The 12,285-nt window shown below is 55.3% G+C and overlaps 4 protein-coding genes across 4 annotated transcripts; 3 read left to right on the forward strand and 1 right to left on the reverse strand.

The window, feature by feature from the left end:
- Nucleotides 1-19: 19 nt before the first annotated feature.
- Nucleotides 20-4,919, forward strand: bck1 (putative MAP kinase kinase kinase (Bck1); the record flags this gene model as incomplete). The annotated part of the gene is made up of 2 exons (XM_035499405.1): nucleotides 20-4,749; nucleotides 4,802-4,919. The coding sequence occupies 2 exons, from the start codon at nucleotides 20-22 to the stop codon at nucleotides 4,917-4,919; spliced, it is 4,848 nt and encodes a 1,615-aa protein (XP_035355298.1).
- Nucleotides 4,920-5,272: 353 nt separating this feature from the next.
- AtWU_04295 (Golgi transport complex subunit COG3) lies at nucleotides 5,273-7,875 on the reverse strand (the record flags this gene model as incomplete). The annotated part of the gene is made up of 4 exons (XM_035499406.1): nucleotides 5,273-6,070; nucleotides 6,133-7,206; nucleotides 7,262-7,601; nucleotides 7,667-7,875. The coding sequence occupies 4 exons, from the start codon at nucleotides 7,873-7,875 to the stop codon at nucleotides 5,273-5,275; spliced, it is 2,421 nt and encodes an 806-aa protein (XP_035355299.1).
- Nucleotides 7,876-8,185: 310 nt separating this feature from the next.
- On the forward strand, nucleotides 8,186-9,916 carry AtWU_04296 (RCC1 domain-containing protein; the record flags this gene model as incomplete). The annotated part of the gene is made up of 1 exon (XM_035499407.1): nucleotides 8,186-9,916. The coding sequence occupies one exon, from the start codon at nucleotides 8,186-8,188 to the stop codon at nucleotides 9,914-9,916; it is 1,731 nt and encodes a 576-aa protein (XP_035355300.1).
- A 506-nt stretch (nucleotides 9,917-10,422) lies between these two features.
- AtWU_04297 (pyridoxal phosphate-dependent decarboxylase family protein) lies at nucleotides 10,423-12,244 on the forward strand (the record flags this gene model as incomplete). Its single annotated transcript, XM_035499408.1, has 2 exons — nucleotides 10,423-10,467; nucleotides 10,601-12,244. 2 exons carry the CDS (start codon nucleotides 10,423-10,425, stop codon nucleotides 12,242-12,244), a joined length of 1,689 nt encoding a protein of 562 aa, XP_035355301.1.
- Nucleotides 12,245-12,285: the final 41 nt, after the last annotated feature.

The following is a 12,285-nucleotide window of genomic DNA, read 5'->3' on the forward strand; positions in this document are numbered from 1 at the left end:
CGTCGCAGACATCGCCAATATGGACGGTCAACGGCCGCAGCAGTACATCCCCGTACCCCCGCCTTCGTCGGCGACACAACCCTCCCAATCGCACATAATACCTTTACCACCGCCACCGCCTCGTTATCCTCCTACTCAGTCGCAGGGCGTTATGCTTCCGCCACCCCCGGGACCACCGCCAGGGACAGCATATGGCACCTCCAAGCTTACCAATCCCCAACTGCAACATCAGAATACACTTGGGTGGCAGCAGCAGAGCTGGGCACGGCAGGCACTCTCACAAGGGTATCTTCCACCTCCTCCGCCTCCCCCTATGGTCCCTGCGAATCAATCTCCATACGGGCGTCCTGCAGCTTTGTCGATTCCCTCCGCTGAAACTCGGACATCTGCGACTTACGTTCCTCAAGCTGGTACTTTTGGGCCGGGGGTCGGGATTCCACCCTTTGACGTACACTCGAACCCCACGTACGACGGTGCGGGGACAATGCAGCCCAGCGACAGACAGCGGAACCCATCCACCCAAGCCTACGACTATCCGGCCACCGACTCTTCTCCGTATAAACGGGATGCCAATGTCCCTGCCACCCCTTCTGCGACTCGCAATCTACCTTCCTCCCTAGCTGTCAATGATGGTGCTCATGATATGGCTTCAGTCAACTACTCTGCCACGAACCTGCAAAACTCGCTACAACAGGCATCTGCGCCATCTTCGGAACTGACCACATCGGGCAGTCATCGCCACAACCACAATACATTGCTTGGAGGTATGTCGCCAAATGAGGCCTCAGTCCAGTGGCCTCTCGATCGTGTCCTCCAATGGCTTGCGAATAATGGATTCTCCACGGACTGGCAGGAAACATTCAGGTCCTTGGAAATTCAAGGTGCCGACTTCCTTGAGCTAGGGCATGGGTCAAATGGCCGCCCTAATCTAGGCAAGATGCACCAGGTGGTCTATCCTCATCTTGCAAAAGTGTGCGAAGCAAGCGGCACTCCCTGGGATCAAATCCGTGAACGGGAAGAGGGAAAACGTATGCGCCGCTTGATCAAGAAGATCCATGATGACGGCACTTATGATACCGAGATCTCTATTCAAAAGCGACGCGATTCTCACCCCATGAGCGCCCACGATGGCGCGCCTGATGCTTCGCCGAAATTAACTTACGAGCCCAGGTCCGCGGGTCCTACAGGGAATATCACGAACAGCCCTAATCTCAAGGCCCCACAGCCCGCATATGGACAAAGACAGAGCGTTCAGATGCGTTCTTTTACAACGCCCATACCCACCACCCATGATCATGCATCTTCCGAGCTTGCTCCGAGCGAAGCTAATACAATGTGGTCCCGGTCGGACTATTCGCGAGCTGTTTTGTCTAGCATTGGCGGCGAGCATCACAGGCAGAGCCCTTCGATGTCCAGCGATGGCGGAACATTTCAGATACCTATTAGATCCTACGAGGACAGTCCCAAGAGTGGCAGTCCAGCAGCGCAGCATGCTACTCTTGCACACACAGGCCCCTCGTCATCCACGGGAGATCTAGGCGTCAAGTTCGAGCACTCACGCGGCAACAGTTCGGATTCGACGACTGGTCGCCGGTATTATGAATCCATCAGGCAAGACGGCGGGATCCGTCCTTCGCCCCAGGAGTCAAGCAATCGTCATTCTGGTGGAGAAACCCCGTCTTCATACCCCAAAGACCACCGTAATGGGCTTTTGGGCTTCTTCAAGAAACGTTCCAAGGCAGGCGATTCCAACCACCCGTCTCCAGAGGAGCCGTTCTTGGAGTCTCCCACCAGTCCAGTGAACATGCGCCAGAACAGCTCGCAGCTGCCTTATAATAGGCCAAATTTCAGCACCAGTGAGTTGTCGCTGGGCGGCGAGCGGCCATCGTCTTCATCCATGTCGGACCACGAACGATTGACGTTGCGAGGTAACAAGCCAATGCAGAAAAGCAAGAAGTGGACTTTTGTGACTTTGGACGGATGGAACTATCGCTTGGTCGACATAACCGAGATGGACTCTGTGGAGACACTGCGTTCTGCCATTTGTCAAAGCCTTGGAATCGCTGATTGGACTGGGGCGCAGATCTTCATGACGGAGCCCGGGCAGACTGAACACGATGAGCCGTTGAATGACACTAGCCTGGCTTTGTGTCGGCGGACAAAGTCAGACACGGTTGGCTCATTGAAATTGTTTGTACGAGGGCCCCATATGCAATTGGGTGTGAATAGCTCCACTCACTACGGCTTGGGGCTTTCGATCCCAGAGAAGGGCACAGCCTCACCCACATCTGCTCACCAGTTGCACAGAAAGCCGCTTGACGATGAAGCTCTCAGCAGGATATCTCCTCACAACCCAGCCAAGCCTACGTCTCCTCAAGTGTCTTCGCGGCAGCAGCTCAAAGCTCCCAGTTCCAAGCTACCGCCAGCCTCGCAACCATCAATCACAACGTCCCCAGTCGATGGTGGCGCCGAAGCAGGACTGCCTACTGATGCCGAGAAGGCAGACTTGTTAGCTCGTCACGAAGAACATATGCGTGAGGTTGAGCGGAAACAGAGGGCCTATCGCATCTCCAAGGTCCCACCGATGCCACAGCCGAGAAAAGATGTCTACGGTGAAACTGGTTACCGCCGTGAAGGTGTCATTGATTTTGATCAGCCTCGCACGTCTCCTTACGAAGACAAGAAGTCTGAGCCCCTTGTGCCCCTTCGCAAGCCTCCCACTGCGCCTCACGAGTCAAGCACACTCACCAAAGTCAACTCACTAAGGAAGAAGGATGTTGAGCGGCCCCGCATACAGACTACCGCGCAGCCACATGGTACTCATGGTCTCGGAGCTGTATTGGCTAGTGTTGGTAGGATGACCAGCGCCATTGGAACCCCGTCTCCATCAGTCCCCACGCCACCTGCCGCCAGTCAGGAGTTCAAAGGACCGCAATCATCGGAGCAAGATAACCAAACAACGCCGACAGTGCATTCGAGTCAGTCTCCGGCACAACCTGGCTCTGCGACTCCTCAAGAACCAAAACCGACTTTGCAGTCTCGCAAGTCATTTGGACCCGAATTTGACTTTGAGGAGACCAAGGTTTCTTTCCAAGGGTCGCCGGTGCCACAGCAGCCCCAGGAAGACTCCGACGAGGACTCCGATGATGGTCTTTTCGCCATTCCCATCGCGAGTACCAAGACCCCGGTTAAAGAAAACCCGCCAGTGTCCGTCTCGCCTGAGTCGCAAAGGCGAGCCGGGAAACCGTCTCTCACGCTGAATACTGAGAATAGGCTACGGAAAGGACTATCCGTTAGCTTCAGATCCCCGAGTGCTACCCGCGAAACGTTCGCCAGTTCAAGCGGGGAATCGGGCAACAGGAACCCGTCCTTCCTTGACATGAGTGCTTCGCCGGAGGAAGAGAAGCCACCCCGCAGGGATTCCTTTGCCCAAGGAGATCTGTGGGCAAGCAGACCTCCAGTCGAGGGCGTTATTGATCACCTCGATGACTTCTTCCCGGACATTGACCTCGATACCCCTTACCTTGACGGGCAGGGCATGTCACCCCCTTCATCCCCGGCATCTAAGGTTGCAACCGACAACGACATAATTCCCAAGGATAAACCAGAAGCTGTATCACACCCCACACCACATACACCTGCGCCGCCAAGCGAAAATACCCTTGGCTCCAGCGAGCCAACCATCAAGCCTCAGGATCCAGGAGTCGTTGCTCGGCGGAACGTCAGTCGCTCGGGCGGTGGACTCACACGCATGAAATCGATTCGAGAAGTGGCAAAAGGCGCCAATCAAGCTAGTAGGAATCGGAGTGTGACAGCCAATACCGGCAATCAAAGATCAGGTGATATTTTGCGCCGCAAGAGCACGAAGATGTTCGGCGCCAAGATTATGCAAATCAGTCCGAAGCGTGGCAGCCGACTTAGCCAGCTGGACCCTATCCCCCAGAACCAGGCGCCTGCGGGAAATATCCCTCAAAGACAGCCCACTTTCCGCATCATCCGTGGTCAGCTCATCGGCAAGGGAACTTATGGCCGCGTATACCTTGGCATGAACGCTGACAATGGTGAGGTCTTGGCTGTGAAGCAAGTGGAGGTCAATCCTCGGATTGCCGGCACAGACAAGGACCGCATCAAGGAGATGGTCGCAGCGATGGACCAGGAAATTGATACCATGCAACATCTCGAGCATCCTAATATTGTGCAATACCTCGGTTGCGAGCGAGGCGAATTCTCCATCTCGATCTATCTCGAATATATTTCTGGTGGCTCTATCGGCAGTTGTCTTCGCAAGCATGGCAAGTTTGAGGAGAGCGTGGTCAAGTCTCTGACACATCAGACCTTGAGCGGGCTGGCATATCTTCACAACCAGGGTATTCTCCATCGCGACCTGAAAGCCGACAATATTCTCCTGGATCTGGACGGAACGTGCAAGATCTCCGACTTCGGAATTTCCAAGAAGACAGACAACATCTACGGAAACGATTCGACCAACTCCATGCAGGGCTCGGTCTTCTGGATGGCGCCAGAGGTCATCCAGTCCCAAGGACAAGGGTACAGCGCCAAGGTGGACATCTGGTCTCTGGGATGTGTGGTATTGGAGATGTTTGCTGGACGCCGGCCGTGGAGCAAGGAAGAAGCTATTGGTGCGATCTTCAAGCTGGGTAGTTTGAGTCAAGCCCCTCCGATCCCTGAAGATGTTTCCATGAACATCACACCAGCAGCGCTCGCCTTTATGTACGACTGCTTCACAGTGTAAGTGGCATTGTCTTCTAGAACCATTTCCCGCCAGACTAACATGTTATAGGGACTCGCGTGATCGGCCGACTGCTGAGACTCTCCTAACCCATCCCTTCTGCGAACCCGACCCGAAGTACAATTTCTTGGATACCGAGCTCTACGCCAAAATCCGCCACGTCCTGTAAAGCCCCACCCACCTAGCGCGATGTTCAGTATTATCGTATTCCCAAGCATCTCTCTCTTCCAGCGTTTCGACTATGCATTTTGTTTCCTCTCCCCTGCATCATACCCAAAATCGGCAGTATTTCGCATTCGGTGTGGCATAGTTTGTTTGAAGGAATTGGGCTGGGTGAGCTTAATCGTTTGAACAAGATTCTGGATATGCCTGGTCTCTTCTTGGTTGAGACACAATCACAGAAAAAGTGTCTTGTCCCGTTACAACTTCAATACACTGTATATACATTTGAGTTCAAGAAAATAAGAATACTAATATCTACTACGTAGTACTACCACTGTACAAGAATAAAAGTCTATGCTATCAAGACCTTACACCCCCACCCCCACTCAAACTCCCCTCCTCCTCATCATCATCCTCATCCCTCCCCAACCCAACAAAACCCACCCTAAACACCCCCTCACACCACTCCGCAAAAGTATCCACATCCCAAACCTCATCCTCCCTCCCCTTCCCCTTCTTACTCACAAAATTCCCCCTCCTCCTCTCCGCATCAACATACATCTCCCAAAACTCCTCATAAATCTGAATGACCCGATCCTGCACCGCGCCCACCAGCGTCTCCCTCATCCGTCCATCATCCAAATACTCCCCCAACACCTTCCTCAAACTCGCCACCTCCCTCTCCACATTCCCGCACAATGTATCCATTAAGCCCCCAGCAGAGGGAAGATTTCCAGTTGATGTCCTAGCCGGCAACGACGCCGTCATCTTCCCCGCCGCAAACTCATTAATGAATTCATTGATCACAGTGCGGAGCCGTCCATCCAGTTCGACCTTCGCGTCGAGCATGTTCTCCACGACACGGGGGAGGAGGCCATGCCCCACTAATTTGAAGAGGTTGCGTGGGTTGAAGAGACCCCCGCGTGAGCGCAGCTCGTAGAAGGTGGAGGTCATGGCGGAGAAGTCGAGGGTGGTTTCGGGCGTGGTGTATTCGATGTCGAAGGCGACGATTTGTTGTTTGAGGATTAGGAGGTGGCTGAGGAGGAAGAGGTGCGCGTCTGTTGGGGTGGTTTTTGTGCGTAGGAGGGTGCTGGCGCTGTGGAGGGAGGTCGTGGTTTGGTGCACGATTTGGTGGGCGAGGTCGTCGAAGACGGTGGACTGGTTTGTTTTGGTTAGTTATTTGTTATGGGGGAGTGTTGGGGTTTGGGGAGGGGATGTACGTTGACGAGACGGTAGATTCGGCTAAGGAGCCAGATCGCTTTGCGGAGGGTTGGGTACCAGCCGCTTTGGTCTTGGGTTGTTGGGGACTCGAGGTCCCATTTTGTAGCGGCGGTGGTAGTGGTGTCTTCGGGGGTTGTTGATGATGGGTCGCTGTCGTTGCTGGGTTTGGTTGTTGGTTTGGGTCGAGTTGGGAGGGTCGTGGGGGTGGTGGTGTCTGTGGAGGTGATCTTGCGGCCGCTGATTTGGCCTTCGGTGACGGAGATGGAGAATTGCTTGTTGCGGGCTGGGTAGTCGAGGTCTTCGGGGCGAGGTTTGTAGCGCTCGATTTCGTCGCGGAGGAAGGCTTGCGCGCGGAAGACGAGGCGGGTTTGGACGTCTTCGAGGGCGGGTTGGATCAGCGCTGGGAAGTCGAGTTGGTTGGCGTCGACTTGTTGCTCGATCTCCTCGTCCTGGTCGAGCAGGTATCGGGTTTGCAGGAGGGTGCAAAGCTGGCAGAGCTTGACGATCTTGTCTTCGTGGATGATGCGCGGTCTGAGGTGATCGTAGAGCGGTTCGCAGATGGTTTCTAGGAAGTCGTAGAGTCCGCCGTAGCCGTGAAACCATTCGCCCCAAAGTTCGAACTCGTCAAGGCATACGCCGCGGATGTAGCTGATGCTGGCGCGAGCAAAGGAGACGAGGTCCTGAGATGATGTCGGAGACTGCGCGAGGTCGTTGAGGTTCTTGTACACGAGTGGGATGATCAGTTTCCCGCGCGTGGCTGCATAGTTCGCATGAAGCTCGTTGAGCAAGCTTTGGTATTCGGCTTCGGTGCCCTGGTCGGGATCTAGGGGCGGGACAGCTCGTTTCTGGATCTCGAGTCCGATCTGCTTCAGTTCTGGTGCACCGACTCGGAACTTGGCGTAGAGCAGCGTGGACATGGTTGTGTCGTTGAGCTGCTTATCTGCGATCTTCTTCGACGCATCGGCGTATACATCGCGGAGGGAGGACACAAAGTGGGTTCTGATCAAGGTGAGGGCACGGGTCATGAGTAAACGGTACCGGGAGCGGTATACACCAGCTTCCTTTTGATCGGGCTGCGGAATAGGACCCATTAGCTAGAAAGCGATAGACATTGTGATGTATACTGACATGTGTCTCCATGTAATCCAGGCATTCGTCAAGACGCCGTAGCATGTCCGAGAACTCCTTCCCACGGACTGTATTTCCAGCTCCCGGGGCATTCAGTCTCCTCGACGCAGGATCCAGAAAGTCATAATACTGGAGGTTCTCTTGGATATCCTCCGCCAAATCCGAGTCATGCTTCTGCGCAGAGAGCAGCCCCTCACATTGTTTCCGGAATTGAGAGGTCTGCGACTCCACAGCTCTAAAGTCGTTCGAGAGGCTAGTCAAAACGTCGAGGGTCGACGACGTATCGGTCAACAAGGAATCGAGATGGGACTTGGACATTTGAAGCTCCTGGAGACAAGCTCTAAGCACAATTGATGTCAGCATAGACCAGGGGCTCTGTGGGGGGTGGACCGCGGATGGGCGTACTGGTACTCATCGTAACTAGCTTCCAGCAGGCTCTCCTCTACTTCATTGTACCATTGCGCAAATTCCAGCTCATTGCGAATATCGGTAACTGAGTCCACACCATCCGGGATCGTCTCGAGTTCGGTGGCCTCTTTGACCTTCTGTTCCAAAGCCCGGCCCGACGGGGCAGTTTGGCGTCGACTTCGCTGTCCTGCAGCTTTTTGACGCATTGTGGGGAATTCTTCAGTGTTGAAAAGACGTGCCTTACAGCCTCTGCATCAAAGCCCCCATGAATCCAAGGTAAGCGATCCCTATCAAACCCAGAGCCCAGGCGCAGGGAAAGACAGAGGAGCAATGAATCCGGCGTGGCTTCAATGCGCTATTCTGCCGATGTCTTCCGCCTACGCGACTTGACGCAACATCCAGCTGATGTTTTGCCTCTTTCTCATTGATCGATCAAGATCCGCTCGGGAATAAACAAGAATATTGGAATTTAACTTCAGTCTCGGCGTGCGAAACCATTAAGCACTGCCAAACATCATGTGGACTCATCGGGGGCGGCAATCGGTGACCACCGTCGTCACCAACTCTTCACGTCGCCTTGTGAGAAGCAACCGATCTATCGCCACGCCCTGGCGCAGATATTATGCCAGCAGTAACAAGGGACCGGAGCCATCGATTAACTCGAACTGGCTCCGGAACTCTTTGGGCGTGGCAGGAGCAGGCACTGCTGCTGTTTTCATTTACGAATATGCTACATCCAACCGGAATCCGATTGAGAAGCCAGTGGAGAAGGTGAAAGACCTTGCTAAATCCGCCGAGGAACTGAGCTCGCAGTACGTACAGCACAAGCGGAGTGTTAAGAGTCCCGGTGTCTATGTCTGGGGCAATAACGCCTATCGTGTGGTTGATCCGGAATCCAAGGAGTCCGTGGTGAAGACTCCCCGGAAATTTGCCTACTTTGAAGGTCAAGTGCTCAGAGACCTCAAGCTCGGAGAGAGGTCCGGCGCAGCCATTACGGAGAACGGCGACCTGGTCCAATGGGGCAAGGGCTACTCAGAGACCGAATTCAAGCCCACAAAGACTCTTACCGGCAAGAATCTGGCTTCGTTGTGCATGTCCAACGATCGGATCCTCGCGCTGTCTTCGGACGGCAATGTCTATTCACTACCCATTGCCAAGGAGGACCAACTGGGTGGCCGCAAGACCAAGGAAGGGTCATGGGTGCCTTTCCGGTCGGGAACGTCCAGTATTAGCTACCGCTTGCTGCAGCCGACATTGAAGCTGGGCGAGCGTGTAACCGCTCTCGCCAGCGGACTCGACCATGCTCTACTCTTGACCAGCTCCGGCAGGGTGTTCTCCGTTGCTGCTTCTACTGAGAATTACCCATCCTTTGGACAGCTCGGTATCCCCGGCTTGACCTGGGCTACTCGCCCTAAGGGACCGGTGGATGCCCTTCACGAGATTACTGCGCTCAAGGGCTCCAAGATCGTCCAGATTGCTGCGGGCGATTACCACTCGCTCGCTCTTGACAAGGACGGCAATGTGTTCGCTTTTGGCGACAACTCTTTCGGACAGTTGGCGATGGAGTTCAACCCGTCCTCACCTTTCTGCGATACCCCGACTCTGGTGCCCATCAGGAACCTCTACCGCGGTCCCTGGTTGCCCAAGGCCACTCGGGTCGCGGCCGGAGGTGCCAACAGCTTCTTCACGGTGGATGCGCAGCGCATACTCAGCTCCAAGGAGGACCCTGCCACCCTGCGTGACCTGGGGCGCATCACTGCCGATACCTGGGCTTGCGGACGGGGCATCTGGGGAGCTCTGGGTACCGGCAAATGGACCCACGTACAGGATTCGCTTGCCAAGGTGAAGGCACTGAGTGGTCTTTCCGAATTCGACGAGAAGACCAACCGCCTGACGCCCATCCGCATCCATGATCTGTCAGTCGGCACGACACATGTCTCCGCGGTCATGAACAATAGCACCCATGTGGATTCAGCTCCCTCCAGCACCTTGAACGATACTCGTGACTGGGGATACGATGCGCTCTGGTGGGGAGGCAACGAGCACTTCCAGCTGGGCACAGGCAAGCGCAGTAACCTGTCCAAGCCGAACTACATCCACGCCCCGCCGGAGGAGGCAGACGAGCAGCAGGAAGCACGCCTCCAGATCATGCCTCGTCATAAGGGCAAGGTTGACCGTCGCACGTTGAGCATGGAGCAGCGCGTGGTATGTGGACGACACATCTCTGCCATCTATTCTTCCGTATAATTTGACCTCCTTCTTTTTCCATGTATAATGAACCATAATTGGTGCTATGACCATGTATATTAGCTATGTTTTCTGGGCGTGTTATGAGGTGATTGGGGTTGAAAAAGTCGTGATCAGGGCATGTAATACCAACCTATCAGCACACAGCTGGAATTCAATGCAAATCTCATACGCTACATAGTACTAGGGTCTTTTGTCTGGAAGCGTGAATGGTTCCTGAACGGCCATCAGTGCCGGATCTCCACCAAAGACTGGGTCATGATGGCGAATACCCGGAAAATGTCATCACCTCAGTGGATCCTCTCGTCTTCCGCCTGCCCTTCCGATTGACTTTTGACAGCCACAATGGCTGTTCCATGAGCTGCTTTTTCTCTACAATTCCTTGAGATTTCCCCTTTAATATCGTTGTCGCATCGCCGTGTATAGTCTCTCTCCTTTGTCCACCTCCCAATATCTCGTCTGTATCTCTCGATCCCTCAACTCCTCCAATCTCTCTCCCCGCATCCATGGCTTCTGCCCCGCCGGCCAGTCGCGCCGATGAAGTACAAAATGTGAGTCATACTCTTTCTTTCACTCCTGATGAGCTGGCGCATATTCCTCAACCCTAGCTCCTGTTTCTAAGAGCCACCAGCATCATCCTAACCTCCAATCCGCATCATACTGACCGCATTGACTGCTCTACAGCTTCTGAAAGCCGTCGAGGATCTCCTAATTCCGTTCATCCGAAGCGCCGATGAGGACCCTTTAGCCCAGCAATCGCTGCACAACGGCACCAATGGCGACTCCAAGCCTCGAGGCACGGCCCTCGTCGAACACAAGAAGCCCGAAGAGCTGCAGAAGCTCCTCCAATTAGACTTCCCCGACCAAGGAACCGGACAAGACGGACTCATCGAAGTCCTGCGCAAGGTTCTGCGCTACTCGGTCAACACATGGCACCAGGGATTCCTCGACAAGCTTTATGCATCCACCAACGCCCCCGGCGTAGCGTCGGAGCTTATCCTGGCGGCGCTCAACACCAACGTCCACGTCTACCAGGTCTCCCCAGCCCTGACCGTCATTGAGAAACACACCGGCAAGCAACTCGCCTCTCTCTTCGGCCTCAATGGCCCCCGCGCCGGAGGCATCTCCGTCCAAGGAGGCTCGGCCTCCAACACCACCTCGATCGTGATCGCGCGCAACAACCTCTACCCCAGCACCAAGAAAGACGGCAATGGCAACTACCGCTTCGTGCTCTTCACCAGCGCCCACGGCCACTACAGCATCGAAAAGGCCGCCCAAATGCTCGGTCTCGGCAGCTCCTCCGTCTGGGCCGTCCCCATCGACAAACAAGGCCGCATGATCCCCTCGGAGCTCGAAGCCCTGGTCCAAAAGGCCCTCGCCGAGAACCGCACCCCCTTCTACGTCAACGCCACCGCCGGCACCACCGTCCTGGGCTCCTTCGACCCCTTCCACGAAATCGCCGCCATCTGCAAGAAATACAACCTGTGGTTCCACGTCGACGGCTCCTGGGGCGGCTCCTTCATCTTCTCCTCCTCCCAACGCGCCAAACTCTCCGGTGCCGAAAAAGCAGACAGCATCGCCATCAACCCCCACAAAATGCTCGGCGTCCCCGTCACCTGCTCCTTCCTCCTCGCCGCCGACATCCGTCGCTTCCATCTCGCCAATACCCTCCCCGCCGGCTACCTCTTCCACAACGACGACACCGCCGCCGCTGCACCAGACTCCCTCAACGGCGAGACCGAACTCGTCGTCGACTCCCCGGAGGTCTGGGACCTCGCAGACCTCACCCTCCAATGCGGCCGTCGCGCAGACTCCCTCAAGCTCTTCCTCAGCTGGACCTACTACGGCACGGCCGGGTACGAGCAACAAATCGACTCCGCCTGCGCAGTGGCAGCGCACCTCGCTACGCTGGTCGAACAGAACCCCAACTTCGTCCTCGTCAGCGAGAACCCGCCGCCGTGTCTGCAGGTGTGCTTCCATTATGCGCCGAACCGTGCATACGTGCATCCCCGCGGACTGGTCTCGAATGAGACGGAGCGCGGGAAGGCGAATAGTAAGGTCACGGAGCAGATTACGCATGCGATTGTGGGTAAGGGGTTCATGGTGGACTTTGCTCCGCCGAGTGGGGATGAGGATGCTGTCGGGAATGGGAAGTTCTTCCGGTGTGTGGTGAATGTTCAGACGACGAGGGAGACGGTTGAGGGGCTCATTCGGGCGATTGAGGAGGTTGGACCGGGGATTGTGGAGAAATTGAAGAGGGAGAGTGCGGGGGAGGTGTCGACGAGGAGGTTGGGGGAGAGGGGTCATGGTCCTGTTGTGCATCATTGAGGGGTGGGTTTGGTCAGTATGTGTCTAATATTTGGATATAT

The sequence above is a fragment of the Aspergillus tubingensis genome (assembly GCF_013340325.1).
Source record: "Aspergillus tubingensis WU-2223L DNA, scaffold_6, whole genome shotgun sequence".
Lineage (NCBI taxonomy): Eukaryota > Fungi > Ascomycota > Eurotiomycetes > Eurotiales > Aspergillaceae > Aspergillus > Aspergillus tubingensis.